Source organism: Suncus etruscus, chromosome 13 (assembly GCF_024139225.1).
Source record: "Suncus etruscus isolate mSunEtr1 chromosome 13, mSunEtr1.pri.cur, whole genome shotgun sequence".
Classification (NCBI taxonomy): domain Eukaryota; kingdom Metazoa; phylum Chordata; class Mammalia; order Eulipotyphla; family Soricidae; genus Suncus; species Suncus etruscus.
Window position 1 is genome coordinate 86,127,532 of NC_064860.1, and position 21,364 is coordinate 86,148,895.

The window sequence follows — 21,364 nt, forward strand, 5'->3', positions numbered from 1 at the left end:
GAGATGCCATCTATTGAAATAAGAGCTTTTTATTGATGGATTATTATCTGTCACCTTCAAGTGAAAGATGTTGTTATAAGGGGCCCGGAGAGATAGCACAGCGGCGTTTGCCTTGCAAGCAGCTGATCCAGGACCAAAGGTGGTTGGTTCGAATCCCGGTGTCCCATATGGTCTCCTGTGCCTGCCAGGAGCTATTTCTGAGCAGACAGCCAGGAGTAACCCCTGAGCATCGCCAGGTGTGGCCCAAAAACAAAAAACAAAACAAAACAAAAAAAAGATGTTTTGTCACAGAAACAAAACTCAAGATAGGAAAACTGAGTTTACAGATTTCACCATGAAATACTATATATGTAGTTGGCATTGTAATGTACTTGGAACAGAAATGTAAAGTAACAATGTACAGTAGTAGGAAAAAGGCTTTAAAAGTCTGTTCATGGGGCTGGCAAGGTGGCGCTAGAGGTAAGGTGTCTGCCTTGCAAGGGAAGGCCAAGGAAGGACTGCAGTTTGATCCCCTGGCATCCCACATGGTCCCCCCAAGCCAGGGGCAATTTCTGAGTGCTTGGCTAGGAGTAATCCCTGAGCATCAAACAGGTGTGGCCCGAAAAACCAAAAAAAAAAAAAAAGTCTGTTCATGTGTCGTATCATAAAAAAATAATGCACATGATGTGGGAGACCTGTAAGGATAGTAATCCTTGAGAACAGGAAACTTACCCACATTAGCCCAAACAATGAGGTATGCAATCAAAATCTGCTTCACTGAAATGTACCATATTTTTCAGCCTATAAGATACACCTGACCATAAGACACACATAGTTTTACGATGAGGAAAACAAGAAAAAGTATTCTAAAGCAAATGGTGCACTAAAATATTTAATAAATTATAGCAGAATATTTCAACCATGTTAAGTGAGCAGCAGTCAACATGACATTAAGAATCATTGTGACTGTCATTATTAGAGTTTAAGTTTCAAGTACCCTTCTAGTCTTTTGGGAACGCCAAGAACTCCTCAGCTCCAGGTGGCCTTTACTCCGTAAGATGTACATACATTTTCCCCCATCTTTTGGGGGGAGGAAGTGTGTCTTATGGTACGAAAAATACGGTATTTAGAGAATACAAAGGAATATTTCACTAAAAATTTGTGCGACTGCTCATGAACTCTACAGGCAACTTTTGATGGTATTTAAAAAAAATAGGCTGTTTATATAATGTCACGGGATATAAAAACTTGATATATGTAAGGTCATAAAATGAGTATTTGATAATGAGCCTTGATCTGTCTATCTCCCTCAAATAAAAGAATATTTTTCATTGTTAATGTTGTGCTAGGGATCAAACCCATAGCCTCACACATGCAAGGCATGTGGTATACCACTAAACCACATCCTGGTCTAAGGACATTGGGTGTTTGTTGTTGTTTGTTTTGGGGTCACACCCAGCAGTACTCGCAATTTACTCTGGCTGGCTGTGCTCAGGAATCACTCCTGGTGGAAGTCTGGGACCTATATGGGGTGCCAGGGATCAAATATGCATTAACCATGTGCAAAGCAAGTGTAAACTTGTACAGTAACTTGTACAGTAAACTGTACTGTCATGTGACCATGAATTATACTATATTTTCAGTAATTTAAAAGGTAATTACTTTTGAATCAATACATTGCTGAATCAAACTTAGTTGTAGAGCATTTACTCTGTGTGTGATGTATTTGGTTCAATTCCCAAACATTGTACATAAATAAATACATATTAAACAAATGAAGAAAACAGTGTTCTATAAGATAAAACTAGATCAGGGGCTGGAAAGATAGAACAGTAAGCAGGGTGTTGTCTTGCATGTGGCCTACTTGGGTTTAATCCCAGGCAAACCATATGGCTCCCCTCCACCCCCTACCATCACCACAGAAGTAATCTGAGTGTAGAGCCAAGAATAAACACTGAGCAATGTTATAGTGTGGCACAAGCATTCCTGCCAAAAAAAAAAAAAAAAAGAGAGAGAAAAAACAAGATTATGCTGATAAAATTAGCATAATTTTGGGAAATTATGGGAAAAATTAAGAATACTTTTCAGCAACTGAAAAATCATAGGTTTTTTCTTCTTCTGTAAAAGTAGAGAACTATATAAAATGTTTAAACTAAAAATTCTATAGTTTTAAAATAAAACAAAAAGTAACGTGAGACAAAAGTGTTAGATGATGACCCTGTATATAAAACAACAAAAATATTCTGATCTAAAACAGTGAACATTTGAGCTTCTCTTGCTAATATACATATTTCTGAAGTCTCTGATATTTGGTAGGTATATAATACAAGGACATGTAATAATTTATGGATCATAGCAAGTTATTTTTGATTTGCTGCACAAAGTTATGAGTTTATATACTATAAAATTAGAAAATCTAGCCAAAAAGGGTCTTTAAAATGATCTTCCTTAATAAAGCATTAATATAACAAGCTGTCTTACTGAAAAAGCCAACGGTAAAACAAAATTCTTCCACTCTGAGGACGTCAGGGGAAACTTCTACGCCTGTCTGCCTTTGCTTCTGAATCCCTGAAGGTTTCCTCAGAGGCCTAGGGAGCGCACCCCCAAAAAACTGCACTTTGAAGCTGCTGAGTAAGTATATTCTGCTGCGGGGGTCGCTGTCCAATAAGCTGAGATCTCTGGCCTGGGGAGGCTCTGCCCTGCTGTGCCTTTCTTCACTCTGAGGACTGTCAACTAGAGGCAGCAGAAGAGCAGGACCGCTTCGATTCATGGCCGCGCACTCTTTCTAACCAATGAACCCCACCACAACACGCAGGAAAAACCACACTACAAGCGTGACAATGGGGAAACCTCGCAGGCAAACACCATCCACAGAGAATGAAGATGAAAGCTCAGATGACCTAATGAATTCCAACCTCCTGATTAAACTTTCAGATAAGGAGTTTAGAATAGAAATATGGAATATGTTTGTAGAACTCAAAAAAAAAAAGCATAGATTGATCTGAAGAGAACACAAAGACAGAAATCAGAAAACTCCAAACTGAAATAACAGATCTGAAAAACACGGTTGCTCAATCGAAAACCTCAATGGATAACCTCACCAACAGGTTATAAGCAGCTGAGGAGAGAATCGGACTACTGGAAGATGTGATGCATAAAAACTCAACACAACAGAAGAAATTGGAAAAGAACTTTAAGACAAAGGAACAGGCAATGGAAAAAGTACTCAAGGCATGCGAACAGATGAAAATAGAAGTCTTTGATAAACTCAACAGGAACAACATAAGAATCATTGGAGTCCCAGAAACCCAGGAAGGAGATCTCCAGGAAGAATCAACTGTCAAAGACATCATCAAAGAGATACTCGAGAGTTAAAGAGTACATGTAATCAAATCCTATATGCCCGAAGAGTACCAGCTAAAAGAGACCCAAAGAAAAACACCCCAAGACACATCCTCGTTACAATGACAAATCCCACAGATAGAGATAGAATACTGAAAGCAGCAAGATAAAAAAGGGAAAATACATTCAAAGGAGCATCCCTAAGACTTACAGCAGACATGTCACAAGAAACTCTCAAGGCCAGAAGACAGTGGTGGGATATTGCAACAAGACTGAAATGAATGCTTCACTGAGAATACTGCACCCAGCCCAACTCACGTTCAGGATTGAAGGAAGAATACACAGCTTCATGGATAAACAACAGCTCAGAAACTACACAGATGATAAACCAGCCTTAAAGGAAAAACTGACAGGTCTACACTAAAACAAGAGAGACCAACAAAAACAGCAAATTTATCTACAAAGATGATATTAAATCCTATTACAATCATCTCCCTCAACGTCAATGGACTAAATTCACCAATTAAAAGACACAGAGTGGCAAAATGGGTCAAAAAGATGAATCCAACCTTCTTCTGCCTACAAGAAACACATCTGAATAGTCAGAACAAACATAAACTCAAAATCAAAGGCTGGAGGAAAATCATCCAAGCAAACAACACCTTCAAAAAAGCTGGGGTGGCCATATTAATATCTGATGACACCAACTTTATACTCAGAAAAGTGGTAAGGGACAAAGATGGAAACTATGTACTAATCAAAGGATATGTGCAACGGGAAGAAATCAGACTATTAAACATATATGCACCCAATGAGAGACCAGCAAATTATCTAATACAATTACTGACAAATCTGAAAGAATAAATCAATAATAACACAATCATTGTGGGAGACCTCAACACGGCCCTATCAACACTTGATAGGTCAACCAGACTGAAACCCAACAAAAACATACTAACCCTGAAAAGAGTTATGGAAGAAAGAGGACAAGTAGATATATACAGGATACTCCATCCCAAAAAAACCTGGATACACATTCTTTTCCAATGTACATGGGTCATTCTCCACAATAGACTACATGCTGACACATAAAACATACCTCCATAAAATCAAGAGGATAGAAATCTTGGCTACCTTTGCAGACTACAAGGCTCTAAAATTAGATGTGAACTACAAAGCCACACAGAAGAAAAACTTTAAAAATTGGAAATTAAACACCCTGCTACTGAACAACCAGTGGGTCCAAGATGAAATCAAAAAGGAAATCAAAACTTTCCTGGAAACAAATGATAATGAAGACACAAACTGCCAGAATCTATGGGACACAGAAAAAGCGGTCCTGAGAGGAAAATTTATAGCTCTACAAACAAACATCAGGAAGAAAGAAGGAGCATACCTGAATAACTTAATGGCACAGCTCAAAAAACTAGAAAATGACCAACAAAAGGAACCAAAAATAGGGAGACAGAAGAAAATAACAAAGCTGAAAGCAGAACTCAATGAAGTGGAAAACCAAAAAGCAATCCGAAAAATCAACGAAAGCAGAAGCTGGTTCTTTGAAAAAATAAACAAGATTGATAGACCATTGGCAAAACTCACAAAGAAAGAGAGAGAGAGAGAAATCTGATAACCTGTATAGAAATGAAAAGGGGGAGATCACAACAGAAATTGCAGAGATCCAAAGGGTCATCAGAGACTACTTTGAGAAACTTTATGCTACTAAACATGAGAACCTAGAAGAAACGGAAAAATTCTTGGACACTTATAACCTTCCACCTTTAAGTAAGGAGGATGTAGCATATCTAAACACCCCCATCACTACTGAGGAAATTGAAACTATAATCAAACATCTGCCCAAAAAGAAAAGCCAAGGCCCAGATGGTTTTCCTAATGAATTTTTTCAAATCTTTCAAGAGGAGCTAGTACCAATCCTACCCAAGTTCTTCCATGAAATTGAAAAAATAGGAACACTCCCAAACAGCTTTTATGAAGCCAACATCACCTTGATACCAAAACCAGACAGAGACGCTGCCAAAAAAGAAAATTACAGACCAATATCCCTGATGAATGCTGCTGCAAAGATCTTCAACAAAATCCTGGCAAATAGGATCCAATGCATCATCAAGAAGATCATACACTACGACCAAGTAGGTTTCATCCCAGGAATGCAAGGATGGTTTAACATCTGTAAATCTATCAACATAATACACAACATCAACAAGAAAAATAAAAATCACATGATCATATCAATAGATGCAGAGAAAGCATCTGATAAGGTCCAATGCCCTTTCTTGATCAAAACTCTCAGCAAGATAGGAATGGAAGGAACCATTCTCAATCTAGTTGAAGCCATCTACCACAAGCCAATGGCAAATATTATCCTCAATGGAGAAAAACTAAAAGCCTTTCCTCTAAATTCTGGTACAAGGCAAGGCTGCATAATTGATGGGGGCAGTATGGCTGTGTGTGGATATGACACAAAGTTTCAAATTTATGATTGATTGTTTCTTTCCTTAGACCCTCTCATCTATTATTTGTCAAGGTTTGTTGATTTTACCTGTAAGGAACTCCTTGATTTCATCCTTCATTTCATTATCATTACTTCTGTATTAACATATTCATTTCCTATTTGTCCAAGATATTATAATATTCCCAATATCTGAGAGCCATACTTTATGTACTCTTTCGCTCCTTCCTTCCTCCCTCCCTCCCTCCCTCCCTCCCTCCCTTCCTTCCTCCCTCCCTCCCCTCTCCCCTCCCCTCCCCTCCCCTCCCCTCGCCTCCCCTCCCCTCCCCTCCCCTCTCCTCTCCTCTCCTCTCCTCTCTCTCTCTCTCTCTCTCTCTCTCTCTCTCTCTCTCTCTCTCTCTCTCTCTCTCTCTCTCTCCTCTCTCCTCTCTCCTCTCTCTTTCTTTTTTGGTTTTTGGGTCACAACTGGCATCACTCAAGGGTTACTCCTGGCTCCATACTCAGAAATGGCTCCTGGCAGGCTTGGGGGACCATATGGGACGCCAGGATTAGAACCGATGACCTTCTGCATGAAAGGCAAACACTTTACCTCCATGCTATCTCTCCAGGCCCCATATGCACCATTTCTTATAATTTGTTATTTTATTCTCAAATCAACAATTTAAATGTTTTTATCTTCCTCTTTGAAAACTACCAACTGTTAAAACAATAACTATTAAGACAATGCTACATCTTATGTGAATTCTGCCACTTTTTAACAACAAAAAAAAGGATGATGCCTAGAGTTTTTCCCTTCTAAAGATATGGCAATGTGTAGTTATTTCTTTTTGTTTTTAAGACCTATTAAAGTACTAAATGTACTTACTTTTTAAAGTCATGTAATCATACTACTTATAAACAATAATTTTAAAAAATCAAAAAAAATTCTTCACAAGATCTCTACATAGGTTCTTTCTGCACCAGGCAATGCAAAACACCTGCTACATATGGAAATTAACTTGTTACAACAGAAAAACATATTTTCTGCACCATTTCTAATTCCCACAGGAAGAGAAAACTACTAGTGATTATACAATAATAAAGCCCAGGGGCCGGGCGGTGGCGCTGGAGGTAAGGTGCCTGCCTTGCCTGCGCTAGCCTAGGACGGACCGCGGTTCGATCTCCCGGCGTCCCATATGGTCCCCCAAGAAGCCAGGAGCAACTTCTGAGCACATAGCCAGGAGTAACCCCTGAGCGTCACAGGGTGTGGCCCAAAAAAACCAAAAAAAAAAAAAAAAAAAAAAAGAATAATAAAGCCAAGACAAAGATATAGAAGAGTTATTTGTTACTGATAATCAACAAAGCAAGAAAAAGGAGGAATACAAATCATTAATAATCTGTTAATGAAAAATAAAGAAAAACATCTTGAATTTAAGATTTATTTATTCTTGTTTTTAAGACACAAGCAATTTCTCATCTAGAACATTTTTCCAAAGAACTATAGAGTAAGTCTAAAATCATAGGCTGACATTTTAGCCTATTGCTGTTTCATGGATGTTATCCAAAGACATAAATTTCTGGGTCAGATCTAACAGTCAGTTTCAACATGTTCCTGAAAGCACCTGTTCTTTGACCTGATTCCTATATCATGGCACAAAGGGACATCTGTACACAATGTATTTATTGAGTAGAAGACCCATCCGGGGATCCTGGATTATGGTGTGCAACCAACTGCCTTGGAACACGTATGGCCTTCAGGATTAAGCTCAGTGCTGCTTTCTATACCAAGCATCTATCTTCCAGGCCCTATACCTCTGAGAAATCCTAATAGCAAGACAGTGATATTGTCGCAGTGCTTACAGGCAGCACTTACAGGCAGCACTGGGATTCAAATACACGTCCTTGTGGTCACTTGGTTGTTTTCTGGCTCCTTAATGGAAAACACGAACAGTGGGAACTGTCCAGATAACCTGAGTAAATGCATGAGCACATGCAGTGGCACCAGCGTTTGAACACAGTACCTTAATGTAACAGGTAAACACTTCAAGCCACTGGGACCCATCTTCTGGGAACCCCAGACACTTTATGACTGACAGTAAGCATGACAATCTTATGGCCTGGGTAAAATTACTACTTTTGTCTTACAGAGCAAAGATGCTCTTTTCTGCCCAAACAACTATTTCTTCTTACCTACTAAGGCAGACTATTTACCTGAGAAGGGAAAACATATTCTGACCATTAAAGCAAATACTTTATAACATACCATCTTTATATGAATATTTGCACGTTTAGTTCCCTTTCGAATACAATACAAGTTTATTTTAAAGTATTTGGTATAAACCAACATTTAGAATGGTATAATTACTCATTATATTTAGACATTTTCCCAACTTCCAAGCTTCATATATATCCGTATGTAAAGTAACATATAAGAACTTCTGAGAAAGACTATGCTGTCGCCTGTGCTGCACTTTGTGTTTTTATTTTAAAATCCAATGTCTTCATTAAATAAATCCTACTTTCGTACTTGCTTCGGCAGCACATATACTAAAATTGAAACAATACAGAGAAGATTAGCATGGCCCCTGTGCAAGGATGACACGCAAATAAATCCTACTTTCTCTCAACAAGAAAAGAACTTTTAAGAATTATCATCAAGTAAATTAATCTATAATTATATATTTTTTGTTTACCAAACAGATTTAATGAACTATTATATATATTATATATATATATATATTTTTTTTTGGTGGTAGGACTATCCTACATAACATCAATGTACCATCCATTAATGGAATGTATGTTGGCATCAAAATTCTGTTTTAATGAATAAAAACTGAGAAGCAGACTAGACAAAACAGAGGATATGAATTTAAATAAATTAGAGCATTACACAGTATAGTTTTATGGACAATTGAAAAACATTCTTTGTGAAAGTTTCTCTAAGGTCAATACTTAAAATTATTCAGGAAACATTTATGATCTTAGAAAAATGACATGAATGATGGCTATATCTTCTTCATTTAGCAGATGAATAACATCAAAGCTAAAGTCAAAACAAGAAACCCAAATTACTTCAAGATGAGGAAGCAACAGAAGTAGCCAAACTCTGAATAGGAAAAAGATTAAACTTTAGGAGACAAGGTAATGATTTTAGTATTTTTAAACTCAAAAATATCAAGATAGTTTTGACCTCTATCTCCTACGGTGGCAGCCTGTAAGTTATTATCAGCCCTGGCAACAGATAAATTGATCTACCTGCTCACAGCACAGCCAAACTCAATACAAGTTTTAGTACATACCGAATTATCAATGAATCTACTCATGGCAAACCAGAAAATCAGAACTTTAACTTTCTAAAACAGATTCATTGGGTATAAAGAAAATTTAAAGATAGTTTTTGGAGTTGAGGGGTTTGTTTTTGAGCCAAACCCAGCAGTGCTCAGGAGTTATTCATGGCTTTGTACTCTGGAATCACTCCTGGTAGGACAGAGATAGAGGACCATATGGGATGCTTGGGATCAAACCCAGGTCGACCATGTGCAAGGGAAACACACCCTACCTACTCTACTACCACTCTGCCCCTGAAAGAATTTTTAAGACAAAATATATTAAATCATAACTATATTTCTACTATATAATGAGCACTTAATAAGCTCATTCTACTTATTTATTTATAATAAGCTCATTTATAAGCTTATTATTGATATAGTTATCTATAATGTAATTTTTGTAGTTTTACATAGTTTATTTTCTCGACCTTTTTTGTTGGTCTAATTCAAGTATCATTTGTTCACAGCACTGTTATGTTTTAGGAATACTATGTCATACCTATTCAAAATATGTTACCACAGGATACACTCATCACAAGAGAAACAATAATCCTCTAGCATCCACTGAGACCCTGCCCCCTTTTCATCGCCTGCTATAAACTCCAGTTCTGTGGTCAGAGCCCAAGGGCTTATTTTCCTGTGGTTTTATCTATTTTCTTGCTTCCATTCTGTGTATATTCCAGAAAAGTGAAATCCTTCAGAGTTTGCCTTTCTTTTTTGTGCCAACTTAGCAATATCCCCTTCAGTTCCACCCATGGAAAAGTAAAAATTTAACTTTTCTTATAGCTGAGCTCTATTTTATAATGTATCTATACCAAACCTTTTTAATCCACATTTGTCAAATGATACTTTACTTCCATCTGTATTTTGATAGCTACAAACAATGCTGTAATGAAAGCAGATGTGTGTGTGTCTTTCAAATGAGTGCTTTGGAATTTTGAAGGTACCTGAAACTGAAGTGCTGGGTTATGTTGATGAAATTGTTTTTTTACTGTACTTTGGGAAATATATATATTTTTTTGTTTTTAGGGGGCCACACTCATTGGCACTCAGCAGTTATTCCTGGCTCTGTGCAGAAATTGCTCATGGCAGGCTCAGGGCACCACATGGGATGCCAGGGATCAAACCAGGGTCAGCTGTGTCAAGGTAAACACCCTACCCACTATACTAACATTCTGGCTCCAGGAATCTTTTTTACGAGTATCTTGGATATTAGCTTTTTCACAAATGTACAGTGTGGTTATTTTTCCTTCTTTTAATTTTTGTTATAATATTAGTTTGTTTGCGTGGAAATTTTGAACATTCAACTAGTTGGGCTGAAGAAATAGTACAGTATTTTGCATCTATGAGCTGACCACAGTTTGATCCTCAGTATCATATCCCCAAGCAGAACAAGCATAACTCCTAAGCATAGCATATGTGGTTAGACCTGGCTCCCAAAATTAAATCTGCACTTTTATATCCACTCTGAAAGTTATACTATAATCGTATCATATATATGAGAACACAAATTTTGCACAGGGTAGTACATATGGATTACATATGTTTGTTTGTACATATATGTGAGTGCATATATAAATGTAGATAAATAAACAAAAGTTATTAGTAATGAAAATTAGAATAAAATAGTTTTGGATAATAAATCAAATGGTTATAAATTCATTAGCCATTCTTCAGCCAAAGTGTTCCACCTAAAACAAAAATGTGAGAAATCCCCCTACTAAAAGTCCATCAGTACATCCCCATTATCCATCAGATTCCTAGCAATAAACTTCCAAAGTCCAGATTTGCATACAGAAAAAAGTTCAAAACGTGCATTAATTTCAAGGACTTTGGACCTGAGTCATGAAGTATTCTAGTGGATCATAAATTACCACTTGTCATTTATAGAGATTCAGTTTTCACCAATTAATATGTCAAGTAAGGCATAGCTTTATCAGGCCAGAGTGATAATACCAAAGTAAGGCAGATGCCTTGCATATAGTTGACCTGGTTTAGATCCGGCACCTCCAATGGTCCCTTGACCCTGCCAAGAGTTACTCCCAGCAGAGCCTGAAGTAACCCCGGAGCACTACTGGGTTTGGACCAAAACCTCCAAAACACATCTTCATCACATAGCATTAATCACTACAAATTAATAAAACTATTCTTTTGGTTTAAAAATTTTCTAAAATTAGTTAAATTTTACTCATTTTAGAAAATATAATCCTGGTTTTTAAAACCACTGCAGAAGGTTTCAAGGATGAGAATTAAGAAATCACAGTGATATTACTGAAATAAATGTCACAGAGAAGATGAGAAGGATAAAAATATCCAATAAAAATTTTATAAAATGAATACTAGTTAAAGATATTTTGCACCTTTCTTTGGACTCTATAGTAATTCAATGCTATAGTATTATTTTTCAGCTGAAATGACTTCTGGGCTTCTAATTAACATAAATATAACCCATATACACCACCAGCTCCTCTGTGAAGTCTGAGGACTCCTCTCCTATGCTGGAGCAAATAATTTACATATCATGGGAAATTTTACTAATGGGGAAAAGTGGATTTTAAGTATTTATCATATTTATATGTATTGCCTTCCCCCAAATCAAATGCATACTGCTTCAAGGTAGAAAATTAAAACCGTTTTTTCTCTGATGTAATATCATGTTACCATGAGTCAAACCATATAGAAGTGTAATTTTGTTTGTTTGACTAAAAGAATATTTAATTTTTAGAGGTAGATCCCAGTAGAAATGGTTTGATAATAAAAATACTAAGTAGCAGTGCCTGAGTTTTATTTTAATTTTCTTTTTCTCCTGAATTTTTGCAATTTCCTTTTAAACTCTAAATTTCTAATACCCGCTTCTTCCTTTAATCAAATGTTCAAATTTCTTTATCTCTTACTAAAAAAAAAACCTGATCTTATATTAGAAAAACATGTATTTAATTAACCAGATAGGTAAAGAAACCATTGTGCCTTATTTCTTATTAAAAGTAAAAGCTGAATGCAGGAAGCCAAAGAAAGTCTATTCTATTGCCCCAGGAAATCAATGGTAAAGACAATGGGCTGATCTAGAAATAGGTCATTTTTTTCCCTGCTGAACACTCATGATAGATTTTTCATACTGTATCTTTACTTTAATATAGGCTTATACATAATTTCAAATTTTTCCACTTGTTTTGGTTTGGGCCTTTCTATTTGTAGGTCTTCTGAAACTTCCAGCATACAAAGTTGGATTGTATTAAGTATAGAATTAAAAACAAATACTCATAAAGTTTTAACACGATAAATTATCTAAAATGGCAAATTAATACATGACTAGTGCTTACTATATGCCAAACACAGATAGAATTAAAATTTCTTAATTATCAAAACAATCCTTGGAGAATATCATTGAATACATCTTATTGACATCATGTGGCTTGCTTCCCAAAGTCACAAAATGAACAAATGCTTGTCAGATCTACAGACAATCTAGCTGAATGTCTAAACATGTTTGTCTCCTTATCAAGCAGGCACTCAGGCTCTGCCTAACACAAGCACATGTTCATGCATATCACCTTATTTCTCAAAAAAATATTTTTAGCGCTTGAGTTATTTCCAGTGGTGCTCAAAATTTTTTCTGGTTCTACATTCAAGGGATCACTCCTAGTGGTGTTCAGGGGACCATATACAATGCAAGGATTGAACCCAAATTGACCACTTGCAGGGCAAGTGCTCTACCAACTATGCTATCTCTCCAGCACTTCAACTTACGTTAATTCAATATATAATTTGCAAAAGTCTCAATAAAAAGCTTTGTGTTGAGTTATTTTAGGAAATATAAAGATGACTATGTCTGATTCAAGGAACTTACAGTGTAATAGGAAGTCAGAAAACTAAACATTAATTTTAATCTAAAATGAAAAAGGAGTTTAAGAAGTAACAGATAGTAATAATGAGGAACACAGATAAATTTTGAGGGATGAGAAAGAACTTTTATGTCAAAATTTAAATTCAAGAAATTCTTAAAGAATTACAAAAATATCAGAGTGAACAAAACCATAAAAATCCTATCGTTGCTGACATATGAGAAAAGAGGCAAACCAACCAGACTGAAGAATGTGACATGAATAAAGAAAAAAGCAATTTAAATGCTTAAAATAAAACCACATCATGAGGGGCTGGAGAGATAGCATGGAGGTAAGGCGTTTGCCTTTCATGGAGAAGGTCATTGGTTCGAATCCCGGCATCCCATATGGTCCCCCAAGCCTGCCAGGAGCGATTTCTGAGCATGGAGCCAGGAGTAACCCCTGAGAGCTGCCGGGTGTGACCCAAAAACTAAAAACCAAAAAAAAACAAAACAAAACAAAAAAAAAAAAACAAAACACACACACATCATGAACTCATTCAATAATTACCAAGTATCTGTTACATATATGGTATACCTAAAGAACTCATTAAAATATAATGTTTAAAGATTATAAAGAAAATGAAGTCAGTCTATGTGAAAGCATAAAACAAGTTTGACATTTAATGATAAATACATATTTTCACCAATTTAGGAGTAAAATATGAATAAGGTATTTCTTTAGCATGCATGAAACAACTTCAAAGTAAATATACATTCATAAATATAAATATATCTGAAGCACAAAGCATGGAATACTTAACTTAGAGATGTAGTGTATCAGTAAAAAAAAAAAGAGCCTTCTAAATTTGATTAGAAAAAGGTATCAAAATTCTTGTAAGGTAGAAAAGAATCAAAGACAAGAGAGACAACTAAAATAACATAAGTGAAGAAACTGATCATTTAAGGAAGCCAATCTGGGACTGGAGAGATGGCTCAATAGGCTGAACACATCAGAAATGTTGGCTTCAGTCCTCAAGAGTGCCTGTTCCAAAAGTTCTACTGGGAGATCCCCAAGCATAAATCCAAGCACCACTGGGTGGTCCAGAAGCAAAACAAACAAACAAAAAGTCAGTTTTTATACAATTAAGTCATTGAAAATCTTTAAGGGAGAAGTAGACTTCATCCATTCAATTCAACTGTCATTTCTTGGTACCTACATTTTCTTTTTTTTATTTATGTGTAATATCTTTATTTAAGCATCTTGATTACAAATATGATTGTGATTAGGTTTCAGTCATGTAAAGAACACCCCCCTTCACCAGTGCAACATTCCCACCACCTACCTACATTTTCTAAGAAATGTGCCAGGCCATAAAAAAGACAAAAATCAGTAAAGCACAGTTCCTTCTTTCAAGGGATCTTTTTAAAATCTGTTGGTAAATGCAGACTGTTGTAATCAATCAGTATGGTGTGATAGTTGTGAAAACAAGAACATGGAAGTACAATGTAAGTAATTCCACTTTAGACAAGAAAAGCTTCCAAGTGACAACATAGCTTGGAGACTGGTTTTCCCAGTAATGGGTGCAACAGAGGCAAACAAAGATAATGCAATAAAGCGTTGGGGGGTAGGGAGATGATTAGGAAAGAATGCTGACTGAGGAGCTTGTTTGTTGTTTATTTGTTTTGAGTGTAAGAGCTGTGTAATGTGATGAAGGTTCAAAACATACAAACAAAAAAATTGAAAATCGTTTCTAAAGCATGTTATGAAATTTTAGACTTTCACCTAGAATCTGTAACTAATCATAAAATTACCTCTGGCAAAACAGAAAATTAGAATGATATAATGCATATCTTAAGAGCTCTCAGAGGCTGTTCCTAAAGGCAGGGAGTCTTAACTGTTAAAGTCTTTTAGAAATTTAAGGATAATTTTACCTTCTACCTGAAGAATAGAACTAGAACTAAAATGGCTCATTGTTTTTTTTTTAATTGTTTACTGTTGTGGTTTTACCACTTTGGAAAGTCATATACACATAACTCAATCTTTTATTTTCACCTCACCTTTCACTAAGTAGGTTTTTCAAATAAAAATACCTTCCTAGACACACACATGCATACAAAAAAAACACATATATGCATGTCATGAACTAGAAATAAAGTAAGGATGGAGTGGAGAAGACATTTTGAAATTCAAGTCTCTGAGGGATCAGAGAGACAGTAGAGGAGTAAGGCACTTGCCTTGAATGTGGCTTAACCTGACTCCATCCCCGACATCACATATGATATATTAAGCACAGCAAGGAGTGATCCCTACTCAACACTGTCATGTTACCCACCACTGAAAAAATAATATTCAGGATGATGAAAGGATGATCCTGGTTGAATTATAGTTTGATTGGAAATTCTTATCAAATCTCTCGATCTGAAGAACTGATTTAATTCAAGAAGCTGCCGCTCAAGAGTCCAATCACATTAATGGTTACTTCAAAAATGGTTTAACTGGGCAATAGTATACATTTTGTATCCCCATACTTGAAACCTAGATTATAAAATACACATCCAGACAGTGATGATAAAGTTTGTTACTAGTCTAATTTGGGAAAATTTACTATCAATACATTACTTCTCCTTTCCCATAAAGTTCTACCATATAATTGTCATAAGACAAAGGAAAAAAAGGCAATGATTAATACAGCCAATTGGCATAGAAGTCTAATAAACCCAGAACTTTCACACAGTTGACTGTAACACTTTGTACTGCTACTGATACCCTTGGGGCTTTGAGCAGGCAGAGCTTCTTGGCAGATGGACATGGAAGGACAAGGGAATTGAAATCACTTAAAATAGGCTGAGACACACAAGAAGGAGGCATTAGATATAAACTATGTACAGATGCCGCCTATGTTTATGAGTTCTGATCCCCAAAATTGCCCTTACAAGTTCCATAATATCCTTTGAACACAGTTTTACTTCTGCTTTAATTTGATCATTGTATTTTGTTCTTACCAGCAGTTCTTTACAGAAAAAAAAAGTCACCATACTCCTTAATTAAAGTTGCTTTATAAAAATCAAGATGTGATTGGCTTTTTTTTTTTAGTAATGAACTTTCCCCACACTTCTGTTTTTGGAAGCCATAATGTTTAAAGACAATGGCTGTTTAAAAGGAAAGCATTTTCACATGGTCTCAATGTGTAGGGAGAAAAATGGCAGGAAAGTTTCCATATGAGAATTGTTAAAAATAGAAACTAGTAATATTATAGCATAAGGAAGAACAAAGAATTCAATCTTTGAAAGACAATGACATTTGTTTACCCATTCAATGAAATATCATAGAACGACAGAATGAAAAGTCTGAAACTATAAACATGATTTCTTCACTGTCTAATAAAAAAATCACTAATTTTTGATGACTATACATTTGGGTTGTAGAAGAAAATTTGAAATTGGCTCGCCTCAAATTATGTATGTAAAGGAAAATTCAAGTTTTCTCTAGGGAAAGCAGCCATCAAAGAAACAGATGTATTTCCTTTGGAAGTAGTTAAGAGTATTTTACTGCTATTTCAAGATTCTCCATTAAATTTTGTAATTTCATTCATATAGTACTTAAACGAAATTTCAACCTTTTGATGTCTACAGTTAGAAAAAAGGAAAAATGAAGATCTTTCAAATGTACAATTCTCTGTGGCTTGTGAAGCTAATAAAATAAACAAATCTCTTCAAAATGAATGAGTACTCTTCATTTTTACTGGATTCTGATGACTATAGATATAACTCGCCAGAATGTTTGGTTTTCAAAATGAAACACCACAATTTATCCTATACTCTTCTGTAATTTGTTAATTTGTAATTTGTTAATAAGTTTATTGTGAGTTAGGCTTGCACTTCAAAATATCCTCTCAGTTCATAGTCCTAGAACTTCTCAATCCTTGTGGTCTCTCATATTCACAAATATTTAATTAGTATACTATAGGCTACATATTCTAATTCAGATTAGAATGAACTTATTTTTAATTAAATTACTTATTTATGGGGCCAGAGAAATAGCACAGCTGTAGGGTGTTTGCCTTGCATGTGGCTAACCCGGGAGGAACCCGTTCGATTCCTGGCATCCATATGGTCCCCCCTAGCCTGCCAGGTATGATTTCTGAGTGCAGAGCCAGGAGTAACCCTAGAGCACTGCAGAATGTGGCCCCAAACCAATCAATCATTAAATAAGTTTAAAAAGTAAATAAATTACTAATTTATGAATGAATATATAAGCATCTTATATTACAACTACATAAAGCCTGTTTTAAAGGAAATCATGGCATTTCCCTATTTAATACCTAAAATTATTTCCAAATATGCTTTATTTAAATTGAGAAAAGGCTTCAATATTTTCCTTTCTTTTTTTTTAAAGGGTACATGATTGAACCATACCAGCAGACATCAGGTGTCAAGAAATGAACTGAGATCAGCTGCATATCAAGGCAGGCTCCTTACCTGCTGTACTATCTTCCCAGCCCAAAGTATCAATAGTTTCAATGTCAAATACATATGAATCTGGACTACCCAAGGATGGGAGGGTGAGGGGTGGTGGCGGGGAAGGTTTGGTGGGGTGGTGGTGGTGGTGGTGGTGGTAAAATGTCTGGGGTAGAATCTATACAAATTTGTTAAATTATTTGTTCCTTTTTTTTGGGGGGGGGCACACCCGGCAGTGCTCAGGGGTTACTCCTGGCTATCTGCTCAGAAATAGCTCCTGGCAGGCACTGGGGACCATATGGGATGCCAGGATTCGAACTAACCACCTAAGCTGGATCGGCTGCTTGCAAGGCAAATGCCACTGTGCTATCTCTAATAAAATGGGCTAATGTTAGTGGCTAAAAATAAATATCACTTTGTTTAAAAAACAAAAACTAGGGAACGTTATTTTACATTTAATTCAAAGCATTAAAGAATGAACACTGTTGGGCCGGAGTGGTAGCACAGAGGTAGGGCATTTGCCTTGCATATGGCTGACTCAAGACAGATATGGGTTTGATCCCAGGCATCCCATATAGTCCCCCAAGCCAGGAACAATTTCTGAGCATAGAACCAGGAGTAACCCCTAAGCACCACTGAGTGCGACCCAGAAAACAAAACAACAACAACAAAAAAAATTAAGAATGAACACTGTTGATAGTGATAAAACATTTAAATAACTTATTTCATCCATTAATATGTAAATACAGACATAACTTTAAGATGAAAATAATATTAGTACACCCATTCACTTAATATATTTAATACTCAGCTGGGAGTTGACTGTGGGGAGGGGAGAAGGGGATATAGAAGAAATTGTCAACACACAGCAGTGCTCAGGGATAATTCCTATCTCTGAGTTCAAGGATCACTACGGAAGGCAGGGGAACCATATGGAGTGCCAAGGATCAAACTCCTTGCCTGCATGCAAGCAAGCATTCTACTGTGCTATAACTCCGGCCTGATATAAATTAATGTTGTATAGATGATACCTACTGTGTAATAATCAAATGATTCAGTTCGTTATTGAGATATACTTTCGGAGGTAAAAAAGAATAACTTGAATGGAGAGACTTATAAAAAGCAGTCAAATTCATTCTCCAAATACTATACCACAAATGAAATCAATATCTTCTTTATTTGAAGCAAGATCAGAACATTCAATGATGGATAAAAACTATAAAATGACCTCTTTACTTACTTGTCCCCAAAAAACTTTCTCCAGAATTCAGCAGCATCAGCTTTTGTGATCCGGAAGTTATCTCCCTGGAACTGACCATTGGGAAAGATGGCTTTTATTTCTGCCAGCATATGACTGAAGATAAGAGACAGTTTTGTGAGGTTTCGCCTATAGAAAAAAAAAAGATACATGTGTACATGTTAATGTACTGAGATATATAATATGAACTAAATATATATATATGAATATATAGTAATCATGCATACTACCCGCCTGTCTTGATTATTGCTAGAAAATCTAACATTGATATACTTAAAATTCATGTTCACAAAACCTGTGCTTTCTATTACTATTTTCACTTTTATATTCATTTATCATCATTTACATAAACATGAATAAGAACATTTGCTGGGGCTTAGTGAGAATGGACATCTAGAAGAAACTAAACATTTATATTTAATACAAAATATCATTGTAACTATTTCCTGTTCTTATAAAGTGCTCGGGAATGTCACAGAATAAAGATTGCATCCAAGGTGGGTGGAAGGGCAAGGAATTTATTCAGCAGGACCAAGAGTTCAGGTAACCCTGGCAACTTTTAGCCCCAAGCAAAGGATGTACACCGTTTTTACACATTCTAATAATCAAGCAAGCAAGCACACAATAAGTTACAGTCAAAGCTGGTATGGTCTGGAAGAACAAGGCATTCTTGCACAAACTAAGTTGCAGCTGAGGCTGGCGGTTGAAACCCTTCTGGGCTGGCCTTGAGGAACAAATGTTCTGCACTAATCTAACTCAGCTGCCAAGATCAGGTGACTTGGTACATATGCCCAAGAATCCTTGTCAGCTGTTTTTCACTCCCCAATTTTTCCTCAGTTTCCCTCAGAATAGCAGTTAAGGAATTTTTTTAATAAGCAAGCTCTGTGGTTCAGTGGTATGAGACCCTTGGCTTAATCCACAGGCCCACAAAACAAGAAAAAAAAATGAACATCTAGGAAGATTACAAAGTTGTTTGATATATAATGAAAGATCTAGAATAGAGATAATGGTAGAGAGGAAAGGAAAGAAGATTGTGTCAAGTAGATACACATTACAAAATCTAGAGGTACAGGGTAGAAATATTGCTGTAAATCTAGGTTTAATATGGTTAAGAAGTAAAGAAATGACTGGAAAAATTATTAAAAAAAGAAAAAGTTTAGTTGGGAAATGAAAGATATATGGAAAAAAGAGTCAAGTTTTGGACAAAAAAAAATCCACTACTTCTATCTAAAAATCAGTTCCGATAACATGTTCTCAGTATGTTATAACAATTCTGTAAGAAAACTGAATGAACCACTTCCACTAAAAGCTACTTTTATTAGAAATTTGCTATCAAGAATTGATTAAAAGGAAAAAGACTAAAAGCATGATAAAATATCTGTGAGAAAAGAAAGTGTTTAGGGGCTGGAAAAAAGGAGGAAGGAAAAAATATACAATTTGATCCTCAGATTAACATATTTTTAAGCACATCAGTAATGATTCCTGGGCAAAGGGCTAGAAATAGTCCAGAATACTGATAGGTAGGACCCAACCATCCTGTCCAAAACAAAAAGGAAGTGTTGGGGCTAAGTAGATGGTACTGAGTTGGGGAACAGAATCTTTCATGCTAAAGGTTCTAAGTTCAGTCCCTGCTTTATATGACTCCCCAAGCATTACTGAATATGGTCCTGGATAGACCTCAAGCACCCAGGTCTGAAGAGCGTCAAAATGCATAAGCACAGAACCATTAGTCCAAAAAAAAGACCAGACATGCATATTGGCCCCAGTATGACTGTTAAAGGGACCTGACGCCTTCATGCACCAGGCGGAGCCCACTCTGCCTCCAGCATGAAAGAAAGTACTGTAAGGAAACAATGAAAAAATGGAGGAGAGTGATGCAAAGTTTCCTATCTATTCGAATGTCCATATGAAGATTCCAAATTCTGATATTATTTAAAACATGCTTGATATTACTCCTACTGATTATTTCCTAGGATGTTATAATCTATTGTCACATGTCACAAAGAAGAAAAATTGTCAGTGTGGATATAGGGAAAACCCGTATTCACTGCTAGAGGGAATGTGAACTAGACTAGCCTTTTTAGAAAACAATATGAACACTCCTTAAAAAAAATTGGAATTGGTCTTCTTTATGATCCAGCAACTCTGCCTTTCTGTATATAGCCCAGGTTCAAAAGCACAACACAGAAAAAGAAATTTGCTCTCTATTCACTGCAGCACAATGCACAACAGACAAAAAACTAAAAACAATTCAAGTGCCCATAAACACAAAACTATAGAATGAAACCATGGTTTATAATGGTATACAATGGCATAGTACTTGGTCTTAAGAAAAGATGAAATCATACCATTTGCTGTAATGTGGATAGATCTGGAGAGTATCATGCTATGTAATATTAGTCAGCAGGAGAGAAACATCAATAGAATGATCTTTCATATAAGGGATATAAAAAGACATCATAGAGAAATAAATGCTCAAATATAACAGAAAATAAGAACTGGTCTTTAGTAGGCAACAAAACAATTGGGAGAAAGAAAAGGAAGTGATAGAAACAGGAATACTATAACAATGGTGGTAGTAAGGGGTGACTCTAGAGGAAGAGGGGATACTCTAAAATGGTAAAATAGTATGTATGAAACCATAACAGTAACAGTTTTGTAGATACTGTGCCTTAAAGACAAACTAAAAGTTGCCTCAATAAAGGAAGGCTGGAAGGGGGAGAAAA

General features: G+C 36.1%; 1 protein-coding gene and 1 pseudogene across 1 annotated transcript in view; one reads left to right on the forward strand and one right to left on the reverse strand.

Annotated features, from left to right (window-relative positions):
• The window catches only part of CBLB (Cbl proto-oncogene B), a 205,233-nt gene that overhangs the window by 90,237 nt on the left and 93,632 nt on the right, over positions 1-21,364 (reverse strand). The window contains exon 4 of the mRNA XM_049785680.1: positions 18,621-18,767. Coding sequence (XP_049641637.1) covers positions 18,621-18,767 — 147 coding nt within the window. The remainder of the gene's footprint in view (positions 1-18,620; positions 18,768-21,364) is intronic.
• On the forward strand, positions 8,291-8,389 carry LOC126026803 (uncharacterized; annotated as a pseudogene).